The sequence below is a fragment of the Vigna umbellata genome, chromosome 4, assembly GCF_029865625.1.
Source record: "Vigna umbellata cultivar VRB3 chromosome 4, Vumbellata_1.0, whole genome shotgun sequence".
NCBI classification, from domain to species: domain Eukaryota; kingdom Viridiplantae; phylum Streptophyta; class Magnoliopsida; order Fabales; family Fabaceae; genus Vigna; species Vigna umbellata.
In genome coordinates, this window is record NC_142168.1 from 16,107,491 (window position 1) to 16,123,730 (window position 16,240).

Here is a 16,240-nt window from a genome sequence, read left to right on the forward strand (position 1 = left end):
ATTAAAATCCCTTAGTTCTCCGTTAAATCTCACTGCTCAACTCCGCTTTAGCTACATCTGTAACAACATCTACTCACGTACAAGTACAATCATCGTAGGTGAAAACCACAACCAATATACAAGGGTGAGCTAACAAAAATAAGTCATATAAACATACATAAGTATTAAATATCAACTTAGAATAAGATTATCGAATAATACATATCATCATTCTCTTACTCATACTTGAGATTGAAAAGAAATAATTCTTGAGGGCTTGATTGATCCCTCTCATAATCTTCTATTTATAAAAATAAATTGATACAAGAGTACATGATAATTAGGGTAACCTTAGACACAATATAGTCATGATAGGGTAACCTAGACACAATATAATCATGATAAATAGGGTAACCTAGACACAATATAATCATGATAAATAGGGTAACCTAGACACAATATAATCATGATAAATAATATAATCCTAAACAATATAATCATGATAAATAGGGTAACCCTAGACATAATATAATCATGATAAATAGGATAAATATTCTAACACTCCCTCTCAAGCTAGAGCATACAAATTGTATGTGCCATGCTTGGAATAAATAAACCCAGTCCAACAAAATCAACTTGTCTAAAATGTCGAGGCAATAGATAGACGTGGTAACTCTGGCTTCGAATAAGATGTACATATGTTTCAGACCATCAAGAGAGAATGTCTATAAACCAAATTGGACTCACAAACCAGCATAACCAAAGAGACTCCTCATAAGCTTATGAAGAATAATATTGGATGGACAACCACGAAACTTCATCTAGCACCATGAACCTTCAAGTAGGATGACTTTGACGAAGTTGATTTCCATCAAAAGTGAATGATGAGTGGTAGACAACGATAAACTACAGAGATTGGATTGCCATCAAGTAAGGATGGGGCCTGCATGGCTAAAAGCGACAAAAATGCAGGGACTACCATCACTTACTGATGAGGCCTGTAGTGGCGGGAAGCGACAAAACTACAGGGAGTGCCATCTTTGACTAATTGGGGCCTGCAGTGGCTGAAAGTAGGGACTGTCATCTCTGACTAGTTGGGGCCTCTGACTAGTGGCTGGAAACATACTCCCCCTCACTGCAGGGACTAAATTGTCATTACTGACTGATGGGGTCTGTAGGGACTAAATTGCCATCACTGACTGATGGAGCTTGCAGGGACTAAATTGCCACCACTAACTGATGGAGCCTGCAAGGACTAAATTGCCATCACTGACTGATGGGGCCTGTAGTGGATGGAAACATACTCCTCCTCACTGCAGGGACTAAATTGCCATTACTGATGAGGCCTGTAGGGACTAAATTGCTATTACTGACTGATGAGGCCTACAGGGACTAAATTGTCATCACTCACTGGTGGAGCCTGTAGGGACTAAATTGCCATCACTGCCTGATGGAGCCTGCAGGGACTAAATTGCCATCACTGCCTGATGGAGCCTGCAGGGACTAAATTGCCATCACTGCCTGATGGAGCCTGTAGGGACTAAATTGCCATCACTGCCTGATGGAGCCTGCAGGGACTAAATTGTCATCACTGACTGATGGGGCCTGTAGTGGCTGGAAGCGACAAAACTATAAGGACTGTCATCACTGACTGACGAGGTGATGGGGGCTTGCAGTGACTGAAAGGACAAAACTGCAGGGACTACCATCACTGACCGATGGGGCATGCAGTGGCTGGAAACATATTGCAGTGGCGGGAAACATACTCCCCTCACGCCAAACGACGGAAATGACGACGCACTCATGACAAATCGTGAAGGTGAAAAATCATAATGGTCTCTAGCATTGACTCTCCTTGGAGATTTTTTTTCTTTTGGTCCAGCGAGACGAATGGCAGTGACAACCAGGGATGGGTCGCGTTCCTCGATGCGCACAAAACCCCTAACTTCGCTAGAGAAAACGAGATGGCAGCGGCAACGGAGGTTGAACAGATGTGGCAGTGCTTGGATGAGAACTAGCCCTCGACACATGCATGGTTAACCATGGCTCAAGGAGGCGATCCAGATCCATTAGTCGTCGGACTAAACTGTGGCCGTGGTTGGTGGCGGGCATTAGCAGACGACGTCAGAATGACAGTAAACAAAGGTTGATGGTGACAAACTTATGTGGACAACTCCTCATAGTGGAAAAATAGTGCCAAGTGGATAAGGACAAACAACGCCAGACAACGGCAAACGACACCATACAACGGCAAACCGTGCTAGACGATTGCGGACAGCAACTAGGGTTTAGAGACTAGATAGAAACCAAAACATGCTGCTCATTGAGGTATTTAAGAAAAGATGAAATTTTTAAGGCCGACGGTGGCCAGCGCCGCCACCGGCGGCAACAAAGACAGAGTAGGAAGAGACTCACACAACATGCTCTGATACCAACTTGAGATTGAAAAGAAATAATTCTTGAGGGCTTGATTGATCCCTTTCATAATCTTCTATTTATAAAAATAAATTGATACAAGAGTACATGATAATTAGGGTAACCTTAGACATAATATAATCATGATAGGGTAACCTAGACACAATATAATCATGATAAATAGGGTAACCTAGACACAATATAATCATGATAAATAGGATAATCCTAAACAATATAATCATGATAGATAGGGTAACCCTAGACATAATATAATAATGATAAATAGGATAAATGTTCTAACACTCATCTTCACCTGACAGTATATTAAATCATTAACCCCGTACTAGTAGAATTCCAAGTTACCATCATATAATCCTACACTTATATGTCAACGTAACCAAGTCACACCCAAACTCACTCGGTCACTCACCAACTCATACCCAATTTATTTGAAACCATTCACTATATATATTGAATCACCACCGAGTTGCTCGCATACAACACAAGGTCGAGTGTCACCTCCCACCACTCTCTTAAAGAGCTTCACTAGCAGGTATACTTTACGACACCGTTACACAAAGACATTTCCCGCCACTCTCTGAAAGGCTTCACCGGCAAGTACACCACTTCCCACCACTCTCTTATAGCTTCCCCGGGCAAGTAAATGCTTTCCACCACCCTATTGGGCTTCAGCGGACAAGTATACACTCCCCACCACTCTATTCTCAGAGAGTTTCACCGGACAAGTACCAGTGCTACTTCCACCACTCTTCCAGGAGCTTCACCGGGCATTACAAACATAAACTTAATTTCCAAAAATAATAAACAATATTATACTCACACAGTCAAGTGTCAAACTCTTATGTGATAGACATTCTTAAAACAATAATAACATGATCATCAAACTAATGACAATTCAACTAAAATAAACAAAAGAAAAATATACACTATATACACCCCTTTTCTAATAACTAACACAAAATATATTAAAATAAAATAAACTCAATATATCCATCCATAAGGGGACCCCACATCTACCAATTAAAAACCACTCACCCTTACGTAAACCACTCATCACCCATATACCTTTATCTTACTTTTTTAATCACTCATGGCCCCACGCCTTTTCATCATTTCCCATGCCATATTTTTTTTTGGTTTAATACGTATTTTGGTCCCTCTTTTCGTAGGGTCTGTTTAAAGTAGTCCTCCTTTTCTTCAAAAGTTCACTAACATCCTACTTCTCGCAAAAACGATGCACGTTAGTCCTTTTTGGTTACGGCGTTAAAAAGACTAACGGCACAGCTGCCCAGCTGGCACAAAACTGATGAGTTGTACAGTTATGGTTGAGGTGGCACTGTGAATTGCTGATATGTGTTAAAATACAATAATTTAAAATGATTTAAAATAATTTAAAATGATTTAAAATAATTTTAAATGATTTAAAATATTTTAAAATGATTTAAAATATTTTAAAATGATTTAAATTAATTTAAAAGATAGGGTTAAAAATAATTTTAGGATTAATTACATTTGGGGTAAAATCTCCTGGCAATTTCGGGGCGATTTAGGGTTCAACAATCACCTTTCCAAGAGTGCAGATTTTGATTTTTGGTGAAATCAAGTTCGTGGTTCGTCCAAGAGCGTCATTCGTTCGTCAGTGCTAGTGATAATGGTCAGTCCATATTCGAGAGATGTTATGTTTGTCTTAAAGCATGTAAGGACAATTTTTTTAGTTGTAGGCCCATCATCTATTTAGATGGGTGTTTTTTGAAAGGTCTTTATAAGGGAGAGCTGCTTACTGCTGTTGGGAGGGATCCAAATGAGCAAATGCTACCCCTTGCATATGCAGTAGTTGAAGTCGAAAATAAAGATAGTTGGTCCTGGTTTTTGCAATTATTGGTTGAAGACCTTGGGGGCAATGAAGTTTGTGGGGCGTACACGTGGATGTCTGACCAGCAAAAGGTACATGCAGTACTTAAATTATTTTATTATGCATACTTTATTAATCATGTGTGTTTGATTAAAAAATTGATGTTGGCAGGGGTTGGTGCCAACTATCAAAGAGCTTTTGCCTAAGGTAGAACAAAGATTCTGCATCAGGCACCTTTATGCTAACTTTAGGAAAATATTTTCTGGTCAGATATTGAAGAATTTGATGTGGAGGGCTGCCACAAGCACATACCCCCAAGCTTGGGAGAGAGAGATGTTGAATATCAGAGCAGTGAATGAAGAAGCATATAAATACCTCATAGCCATTCCCCCAAGGTACATTCTTTCCATTACATGCACAAAGATTCTGCATTACTCATGTTTGGTAACCCATTTTCTTCATTCTCGTGCAATAGGTATTGGTCAAGAAGTAGGTTCAGAACTCAAGCAATGTGTGATACTCTGGATAACAACATCAATGAAGGATTCAACAGTGTTCTTGTTCAGTCCAGAGGAAAACCCATTATAACCATGCTGGAGGATATTAGACTGTATTTGATGAAAAGATGGGCCACGAACAGAACGAAGGTGGCATATATGGATTTCAATGTCTGTCCAAAGATAAAAAAGAGACTTATGAAGGAACGTAATTTGTCAAGATATTGGATCCTAAGGTAATATTGTTCTTGTGCCTTATTTATGTTCATATGCAGTTGTTCTTGTGCCTTATTGATGTTCATATCCAATTGTTGATGTGCCTTATTTATGTTCATTTATTCAGCTGGTCTGCAAGAAGGATTTTTGAGGTTAGGCATGTTTCAGTCATTGGGAACAAGTTCACAATGGAACTGGACAATGAAGAATGTAGCTGCAGGAAGTGGATGATCAGTGGCATCCCATGTTGTCATGCAGTTGCATCAATGAACTATTCAAATGTAGATCCAGAAACTTTTATACCAATTTGGTTCAGGAAATCCACATATGAAGAGGCTTATGCGTCCATCATCTATCCTGTGAATGACCACCTCCTATGGGAAAAAACTAGTTCTCTTGATGTACTGCCACCACTTAAGAGGAACATGCCTGGGAGACCAAAGAAAAAAAGAAGAATGGAGCCATGGGAGCTAACGAAAGATGGGACCCAAATGAGTGTTGATGGGTGATGGACAAATTTATGAACACCAAAATATGATGTCACAAACTTGTTTTTCAATCGGCAAGTATGACCGAATCGTTCAAGTAATAAACTTGGTAAGACCAAGTATCGTTCTTCCCAAAGGACTCACGGCCTAGTTTAGTTGTGTGGTTTATTGATTAGCTAAGACTTAAAGACGAAATATTTGGATTTTTATATGCAAAAGACGAAAATTAAATATGTATGCATGAAGTTTTTGATCAATAGCAAAAGCAAAAGATAAACACTTTCAATGAAATATATGTATGAATATGTTGTTGGGGGTTAATTTCATCTTATCCACTCTCATATATTTTAGGAATTCAACATTCAAATCATCATTGTTAATGCCACTCTCTAAAGTACCTTTCAAGAAGGCTTCTCCCTAATTACGAGTTCATACAATTCCTAGCATTCCTAATAATTAGTCACGGGAAGTCACGGGAGGTCCGCTGAGGGGCAAAATGGCCGCTGAGGGGAAGAAACGACTCACGCACTTACCGCTGAGCGGTACTTTACCGCTGAGCGGCACTTTACCGCTGAGCGGCACTTTACCGCTGAGCGGCACTTTACCGCTGAGCGGCACTTTTATGGGCTTGGACCTAATTTTCAGTAATTTACGAATAATATATAAGCTTTAGGGTTTCCTAGGGTTAGGTATCTTTGGCAGAAACGAAGCAAACAATCTCTCTTCCACCCCTTTGAAGGAGGATCTTGGATGCTCAGGCTTCCTCTTCACCTTTCTAGGGTTTTATCTTTCATTCTTTCATTGTTATTCATCTAGGTTCACCATGAATATGGTGAACTAAACTCTGTATGTTTGTTTGGGAATCAATGTAATCTTTTGAAGCTCTCATATATGGAATTTGTTTTTACATCTTTTATTTAAGACCTATGCTTTCTTTCATCATTAGTTAGGGTTTTTCCTCTTTGCTCAATGCTTGCGTTGTTTAACTCATTCGATGCATGATTATTGGTTTTGTCGATACGGGCACGTACGGGGAAGTCTAGATCCGGGGAATTTCTCCCAATAGTATATTGGTTGTCGTTAAGCTCCTGCACTTATGAACTAATTATTAGGAATGCTAGGAATTGTATGAACTCGTAATTAGGGAGAAGCCTTCTTGAAAGGTACTTTAGAGAGTGGCATTAACAATGATGATTTGAATGTTGAATTCCTAAAATATATGAGAGTGGATAAGATGAAATTGACCCCCAACAACATATTCATACATATATTTCATTGAAAGTGTTTATCTTTTGCTTTTGCCATTGATCAAAAACTTCAAGCATACATATTTAATTTTCGTCTTTTGCATATAAAAATCCAAATATTTCGTCTTTAAGTCTTAGCTAATCAATAAACCACACAACTAAACTAGGCCGTGAGTCCTTTGGGAAGAACGATACTTGGTCTTACCAAGTTTATTACTTGAACGATTCGGTCATACTTTCCGATTGAAAAACAAGTTTGTGACATCATATTTTGGTGTTCATAAATTTGTCCATCAAGTTTTTGGCGCCGTTGCCGGGGACTCGTGGTTTAACTGGTTAATTTGTGTGACTATTGATTATCTTTGACTTTAATTTTGAATTTCTGTTTTTTTTTTCTGTTTTTATTTTATTTTATTTTATTTTCTGTTTTTATTTTTATTTTTCTGTTTCTGTTTTTATCTTCTCATCTCAAGTCTTATATCTTCTCCTATATCTTTTTGTGCTAACCAAATATTCTAGGGTTTTGTGTTCTTGTGTATGCAGGAGGCAATTCGAACTAGGAGCAAGAAAACAACAGAACCTCTTCTTGAAGGTCTAGACGAGAGTAGACGGAGGAGAAGAATCCGAACATCTAGAGAACTTTTCCCTCCTCCGGAAACTCTGTTGCAACCATCACCACAAGGTTCTGACCATAGCACAGAAAATATGGAGAACAATAATATCAGAAGAACTCTTGCTGATTACACCAATACAGCTGGACCTCAGCACTTTAACAATATAGCTAGACCTAGAGTCAATGCAGCTAATATGGAGGTCAAACCAGCACTGATCCAACTGGTGAAAAGCAACCAATTTAATGGGTTATCTCATGAAAGCCCATATGAGCACCTCACTACCTTCAATGAGATTTGCAACACAGTCAAGATTAATGGGGTGCCAGACGAAGCTATCAAACTTAGCTTGTTTCCTTTCTCATTGGGAGGCAATGCTAAGCTTTGGTTGAATTCGTTCCCAGAAGGAAGTTTCACAGAGTGGGAAGCAGTGGTGACAAAGTTTTTAAACAAGTACTTTCCACAATCTAAGAGGATAAAAGGCAAGCAAGAAATTTCTTCATTTAAGCAGGGCATGGAAGAATCACTGGGGCATGCATGGGACAGATATAAAAGCCTGTTACAAAAAACGCCCATGCATGGTTTCAAAGAAGAAGAAGTAGTCCTAACTTTCCTTGGAGGTCTTGGTTCACAAACTAAGATGATGCTTCATGCCTCAGCAGGAGGAAACATTAAATGGAAAACTCCAGAGGAAGCAACTGAAATTATTGAAAATATGGCTACTAGTGACAACGAATTCAACATTGAAAGAGGATATCATAGTCAGAAGGAGTTGTTACAATCAAATGATGCTTTGCTTATTCAAAATAGAATTATATCTCAACAGCTTGAAGAGGTAATTCTGAAGCTTTCTCAAATAACACAGGAAATACAACAGGTCTCAATGGTTCAAGTGCAACAACAAAAATGGCAAATGCAATCTACTCCAATTGAGAAAACAACAAAACTTGAAGAGACTTTCCAAAGATTCTTGAAGACAAATGCGTCTTATTGTCAGAATGTGGATGCTGCATTTAAAAATATGGAGGTTTATGTTAAGAGAATAGTTGACAAGATGAAACATGATAATCTCAGAAAGGAGTGTAAAACTGTTGTGACCAGAAGTGGTAGAGTGTTAGAAGAGAGAAAACAAGAAAGAAAAGAGAAAGAAAATGAGAGTGAGAGTGAAAAAGAAACATGTGAGTGGAAAGAAAGAGTTGAGAGAGAGAAAAAGAAAAAAGAAGAAGAGAGAGAGGAGAGACAAAAAGAAAAAGAGTATGAAAAGCCACTTCCTTATCCAAAGAGTTATTCAAGGAAGGAGAAAGAAAAGCAGTTGGAAAGATTCATGGAGTTGTTTAAGAAGCTTGAGATCACTATACCATTCTCTGAAGCATTGCAACAGATGCCAGCATATGCAAAGTTTTTGTAGGAACTCCTCACAAAGAAACACAAGTATATTGAAAAGGAAACTATCAATGTACAGGGTAACTGCAGTAAAATCATACAGAAACTACCTCCTAAACTTAAAGATCCAGGAAGCTTTACTATTCCATGCACCATAGGAGATGTGAAAGTTGGAAGAGCATTGATTGATTTGGGAGCTAGCATTAATCTAATGCCGCTATCCATGTGCAGAACAATTCAGGGTTTGGAAATTAAACCAACCAGAATGGCTCTTCAATTGGCGGACAGGTCTCTTAAATATCCATCTGGAGTGGTTGAAGATGTTTTAGTAAAGGTTGACAAATTTGTATTCCCAGTGGATTTTATTGTGATGGAGATGGAAGGGAATAGTGATGTTCCTCTTATTCTTAGGAGACCTTTTATAAAGACTGCTAGAGTTTTGATTGATGTAGAGAATGGTAAGCTTAAAATGAGAGTTGATGATGAAGAAGTCACTTTTGACGTATCCAAAGCTATGACATATCCAAATGATGACAAAGCATGTTTTCAATTTGATGAACTTGATGAAGTTTGTATGGTGCAAGAAAGGATGGTGCGAAATATTTCTCCATTGGAAAAAACTCTCATTAATGCATGTGAAGATTTAGATGAAGAAGAAGAGAAATTGATTGATGAATGTCTGATGGACTTGGAAACATTGAAAAAGAGTCCGGAGGAAGATCCAATATTCGAAATAATTGATAAGGAAGAAGCAGTCAAAGCACAGACACCAGAATTAAATAGATTGCCATCACATCTGAAATATGTTTTTCTAGAGGAAGATGGAACAAAGCCAATCATCATCAATAACTCTTTATCTCTACAAGAAGAAGAGCAGTTGATAGAAATTTTGAAAGCCAACAAAGAAGCAATTGGGTGGTCAATATCAGATCTCAAAGGTATTAGACCAACTTATTGCATGCACAAGATTTTTATGGAAGAAGATTATAAACCAAGTGCTCAACCACAGAGAAGGTTAAATCCTATTATGAAGGAAGTGGTCAGAAAAGAAGTGTTGAAACTACTAGAAGCAGGTATCATCTATCCAATCTCTGACAGTGAATGGGTGAGTCCAGTACAGGTGGTTCCAAAGAAAGGTGGGATGACAGTAATTTATAATGATAAGAATGAACTTATTCCTATTCGGACAGTTACTGGCTGGCAGATGTGCATTGATTACAGGAAGCTCAATAAAGCTACTAGGAAAGATCATTTTCCTCTTCCTTTCATGGATAAGATGTTAGAAAGGTTATCAGGGCAGGCTTTCTATTGTTTTCTAGATGGATATTCGGGATACAATCAAATTGTGGTAAATCCAAAAGACCAGGAGAAGACGGCTTTTACTTGTCCTTTTGGTATCTTTGCATATAGAAAGATGCCTTTTGGATTATGTAATGCTCCAGCTACGTTTCAGAGGTGTATGCAGGCAATTTTTGCAGATCTCTTAGAAAAATGCATTGAAGTATGCATGGATGATTTCTCAGTTTTTGGAAATTCTTTCCAAAGATCTTTGGCTAATTTGAACACTGTCCTCAAAAGATGTGTTCAGACAAATCTTGTTCTTAATTGGGAGAAATGTCATTTCATGGTAATTGAAGGAATTGTATTGGGGCATAAAATTTCTGCTAAAGGAATTGAGGTGGACAAAGCTAAAGTAGAAGTCATTGAGAAACTACCTCCACCAACAAATGTAAAGGGGATTAGAAGTTTTCTTGGTCATGCTGGGTTTTATAGAAGATTCATCAAAGATTTCTAAAAAATTGCTAAACCATTGAGTAATCTTTTGATGAAGGATGCGCCTTTTGTGATGAATGAAGACTGTCTGAAAGCTTTTGACACATTGAAGAAGAAGTTAGTGTCAGCTCCAGTAATTGTAGCGCCAGATTGGAATCAAAATTTTGAATTAATGTGTGATGCAAGTGATTATGCAATAGGAGTTGTCCTTGGCCAGTGGAAAGAACAAAAGTTTCATCCAATTTATTATGCTAGCAAGGTTCTGAATGATGCTCAATTGAATTATGCTACCACAGAGAAAGAATTTCTTGCTATTGTGTATGCTCTAGAGAAATTTAGACCTTATCTTATTGGGTCCAAGGTGACTGTCTATACAGATCATGCAGCTATCAAATATTTGTTGACAAAACCAGATTCTAAGCCACGTCTGATTAGATGTGTATTACTATTGCAAGAATTTGATGTAGACATCCGTGATAAGAAAGGAAGTGAGAACTTAATTGCTGATCATTTGTCACGGTTAGTCAACAATGAGGTCACTAGCAAGGAGTCTGAAATCTGGGAATCTTTTTCAGATGAATCACTCATGTATATTCAGCAGAGACCCTGGTTTGCTGATATGGCTAATTTCAAAGCTGCAAGGGTCATGCCGGAAGACTTAACTTGGCAACAAAGAAAGAAATTTTTGCATGATGCCAAGCAGTTTGTTTGGGATGATCCTTATTTGTTCAAAATTGGAGCAGATAATCTTCTGAGGAGATGCGTTACAAATGAAGAAGCAGAAGGAATTCTCTGGCATTGTCATGATTCACCTTATGGAGGACATTTTAATGGGGAAAGAACAGCAGCAAAAGTCCTTCAATCAGGATTTTATTGGCCAACTTTGTTTAAAGATGCCCATAATCATGCTAGAAATTGTGATAAATGTCAAAGAGCAAGGACAATCACTAAACGTCATGAGATGCCTTTACAAGGTATTTTAGAGGTTGAGGTTTTTGATTGTTGGGGTATTGATTTTGTTGGACCCTTCCCTCCATCTTTCAACAATGAATATATTCTGGTAGCAGTAGATTATGTGAGTAAATGGGTGGAAGCATTAGCTTGTCCTAAAAATGATGCTAGCATAGTAATTAAATTCTTGAAGAGGCAGATATTCTCACGTTTCGGCACTCCAAGAGTGTTGATCAGTGATGGAGGATCTCATTTTTGCAATTATCAGCTAGAGAAAGTACTCAAACACTATGGAGTAAAACATAAGGTAGCTGCACCTTATCATCCACAAACCAATGGACAAGCTGAGGTGTCTAACAGGGAGATAAAAGGGATGCTGGAAAAAACAGTGACTTCATCAAGAAAGGATTGGTCTCTCAAATTGGATGATGCTCTTTGGGCTTATAGGACAGCAATGAAGACGTCTATGGGATTATCACCATTTCAATTAGTCTATGGGAAAGCATGCCATTTTCTAGTAGAATTGGAGCATAGAGCATTATGGGCTTTGAAATTCTTGAATTTTGATCCTTATGAAACTCAATGCACACGCAGACGGCAGATTTTGGAGCTTGAAGAAATGCGATTACATGCATATGATTCATCCAAGGCTTACAAAGACAAAATTAAATTTTATCATGACAGGAAGTTGGTGAATAGAGTTTTCAATCCAGGACAACAGGTACTATTGTTCAATTCAAGATTGAAGATATTTCCTGGGAAGCTGAAGTCAAAATGGTCAGGACCATTTGTGATAAAGGAAGTGCATCCGCATGGAGCAATTGAAATATTTAATCCAGCTGCTGATGATCCACAGAGAAGTTGGGTGGTGAATGGTCAACGTCTCAAACCCTATCTAGGGGGAGAGGTGCAACAATTTTCCACAATGATGTTGTTGGTTGATCCTTGAAAGTTTGGGTCAGGCTCGTGACGTTAAACAAGCGCTTACTAGGAGGCAACCCAGTACTCTGTAAGTATTTTATGTTTTTAGATTAGAGTTTGATGTACTCTATTGAACACCTGGTTTGTTATGATGGTTTGCTATTAACTGTGATTGTTTGATAAGTAATGCTTGATGATGCTTATTGATTGATGTTGAGATGATGTGCACATTAAAATGCTTATACAGGTGATTCACAAGCTTTGTGAATAAATGCATAATATTATGATTGTGATTGTGAGATTAAGCAGGATGTGTATGTCAAATGTGGATGAGCTTATATGTGAGGTTTTGAGTTCCAGAGTTTTTGTTATTGTTAAATGCTATTACTTTGAAAGCATGAATGACTTTGCCCAGGTTTTCTATGATTGAATCAATTGCTTGTTTTGCATCATATGATCAAGGCCGTTTGTTGGAACCCTTTTTATTGGCCAAATTCATAAAGTTAGCCCACTAAAAAGAGAACACTTTGTGTTCTATCCTTTGAACCCTTAGCCTTGAACATAAATTGAAAAACCTTTGATTGAAAATCTTTACCTTGAGTTAAGTAGAAGATCTTGTGTGGTATTGTTAAATGTTCAAGTTTGGGGTTGTTGGGAAAACATGAAAAAGGAAAAGCATTGAGCTAAGAGCTGAAAAAGTAAGTATAGGCAAAGAAAAAGAAAAGAAAAGAAAAAGAAGCAAAGCTCAATGCAAATGCAAAGGCAAGTTGGGAAAAATAAGAATAATTGTGTGTTATGATTCTCTTAACTCAAGGATTTTGGGATCCAGAAAAACCAATTTTCTTGTTAGCCCAGCCACATTATAAGCCATTGAAAAGTCCTTGTGATGATGCATACTTGTGAATGTTTTTGATTGTGGTAAAATGAAAGGCAAAGTTGATTCATGTGACATTGTGATAGTAGAGTGAATGAGTGATTACCTCTTATACACTTGTGTGTTGAGTGAGACACTTTACCTAGTGAGGAAATATTCCATTAGCACATGAACATCCATGCTTAATTGATTGGTCATTCATGAAAAAGAGCATTTGTTGGGTATTAACTGACTTTGTGAAACACTAAAGCATGTGCACATCTTGATTGAACTCTTGGTCATAAGTTTGATTGAAGTTTTTACTTATCTAAAAAGAGGATTTTTGAATGAGTGAACCATCATATGAATTGGTTGAAGATTGAGTTATATCTTGTTTGCTTGAGGACAAGCAAAGTTCTAAGTTTGGGGTTGTGATAAAAGTTGAAAAACTGTTATTTTCATGCTTAAAATTGACACTAAAAGCAACCTTTACACTTAGAAACTAGCTTGAAATCATGCTTTTCTTCATATTTTCAGAAATAAGAGAGCTGGACAGGTTTATGCTTGATTTCAGTGTTTTTGTGCAGGTTTTAAGGTGAATTTAGTGAAAGAAGTGAAGAAGGAGAGAGATGGAATCAGAAAAGACATCAAAAAGTGCAAAAGAAGAAGCCGAAGTCACCGCTCAGCGGCAGTTTACCACTGAGCGGCACTCAGGAAGTCACGGGAGGTCCGCTAAGGGGCAAAATGGCCGCTGAGGGGAAGAAACGACTCACGCACTTACCGCTGAGCGGTACTTTACCGCTGAGCGGCACTTTTATGGGCTTGGACCTAATTTTCTGTAATTTACGAATAATATATAAGCTTTAGGGTTTCCTAGGGTTAGGTATCTTTGGCAGAAACGAAGCAAACACTCTCTCTTCCACCCCTTTGAAGGAGGATCTTGGATGCTCAGGCTTCCTCTTCACCTTTCTAGGGTTTTATCTTTCATTCTTTCATTGTTATTCATCTAGGTTCACCATGAATATGGTGAACTAAACTCTGTATGTTTGTTTGGGAATCAATGTAATCTTTTGAAGCTCTCATATATGGAATTTGTTTTTACATCTTTTATTTAAGACCTATGCTTTCTTTCATCATTAGTTAGGGTTTTTCCTCTTTGCTCAATGCTTGCGTTGTTTAACTCATTCGATACATGATTATTGGTTTTGTCGATACGGGCACGTACGGGGAAGTCTAGATCCGGGGAATTTCTCCCAATAGTATATTGGTTGTCGTTAAGCTCCTGCACTTATGAACTAATTATTAGGAATGCTAGGAATTGTATGAACTCGTAATTAGGGAGAAGCCTTCTTGAAAGGTACTTTAGAGAGTGGCATTAACAATGATGATTTGAATGTTGAATTCCTAAAATATATGAGAGTGGATAAGATGAAATTGACCCCCAACAACATATTCATACATATATTTCATTGAAAGTGTTTATCTTTTGCTTTTGCCATTGATCAAAAACTTCATGCATACATATTTAATTTTCGTCTTTTGCATATAAAAATCCAAATATTTCGTCTTTAAGTCTTAGCTAATCAATAAACCACACAACTAAACTAGGTCGTGAGTCCTTTGGGAAGAACGGTACTTGGTCTTACCAAGTTTATTACTTGAACGATTCGGTCATACTTGCCGATTGAAAAACAAGTTTGTGACATCATATTTTGGTGTTCATAAATTTGTCCATCACTCCCTAATTACGAGTTCATACAATTCCTAGCATTCCTAATAATTAGTTCATAAGTGCAGGAGCTTAACGACAACCAATATAATATTGGGAGAAATTCCCCGGATCTAGACTTCCCCGTACGTGCCCGTATCGACAAAATCAATAATCATGCATCGAATGAGTTAAACAACACAAGCATTGAGTAAAGAGGAAAAACCCTAACTAATGATGAAAGAAAGCATAAGTCTTAATTAAAAGATGTAAAAACAAATTCCATATATGAGAGCTTCAAAAGATTACATTGATTCCCCAACAAACATACAAAGTTTAGTTCACCATATTCATGGTGAACCTAGATGAATAACAATGAAAGAATGAAAGATAAAACCCTAGAAAGGTGAAGAGGAAGCCTGAGCATCCAAGATCCTCCTTCAAAGGGGTGGAAGAGAGAGTGTTTGCTTCGTTCCAGCCAAAGATACCTAACCCTAGGAAACCCTAAAGCTTATATATTATTCGTAAATTACAGAAAATTAGGTTCAAGCCCATAAAAGTGCCGCTCAGCGGTAAAGTACCGCTCAGCGGTAAGTGCGTGAGTCGTTTCTTCCCCTCAGCGGCCATTTTGCCCCTCAGCGGACCTCCCGTAAGCTCCTGAGTGCCGCTCAGCGGTAAACTGCCGCTGAGCGGTGACTTCGGCTTCTCCTTTTGCACTTTTTGATGTCTTTTCTGATTTCATCTCTCTCCTTCTTCACTTCTTTCACTAAATTCACCTTAAAACCTGCACAAAAACACTGAAATCAAGCATAAACCTGTCCAGCTCTCTTATTTATGAAAATATGAAGAAAAGCATGATTTCAAGCTAGTTTCTAAGTGTAAAGGTTGCTTTTAGTGTCAATTTTAAGCATGAAAATAACAGTTTTTCAACTGTTATCAGTGGGCAGCGAAAGAAATGTAAATGGGGCACAACAAAAAAGTGTGCCCTTTACATCCAGCCATCATCGAACCAACAGAACTAGCACAGGCACAAAGTTCACAACCCCTTGCACCTTCACAACCATCAAGTCCCCAGTCTCCTTACCCACCACAACCAAGTCAAGATTCCATCCGAGATTTAAGTCAGCCACAACGAAGGAAAAAGTTAAATATTAGAAGAAAAGATCCATAGATTTAAATGAAAATTTGGATGTATTTGGATGTATTTTGTACTCTTATTAAGTACATTAATTGTGTATGTTGAATTCTTATTAAGCACTTTAATTGTCTATGTTGAATTCTTATTAAGCACTTTAATTAAATATGTTATTATAGTTGTAGTGATA

General features: G+C 37.9%; 1 protein-coding gene across 1 annotated transcript; it reads left to right on the forward strand.

Annotated features, from left to right (window-relative positions):
- Window positions 1-2,021: 2,021 nt before the first annotated feature.
- Window positions 2,022-5,489, forward strand: LOC148199343 (uncharacterized). Its single transcript, XM_088112631.1, has 5 exons — window positions 2,022-2,124; window positions 4,172-4,359; window positions 4,439-4,662; window positions 4,743-5,000; window positions 5,108-5,489. The coding sequence occupies exons 1-5, from the start codon at window positions 2,022-2,024 to the stop codon at window positions 5,487-5,489; spliced, it is 1,155 nt and encodes a 384-aa protein (XP_087968757.1).
- Window positions 5,490-16,240: the final 10,751 nt, after the last annotated feature.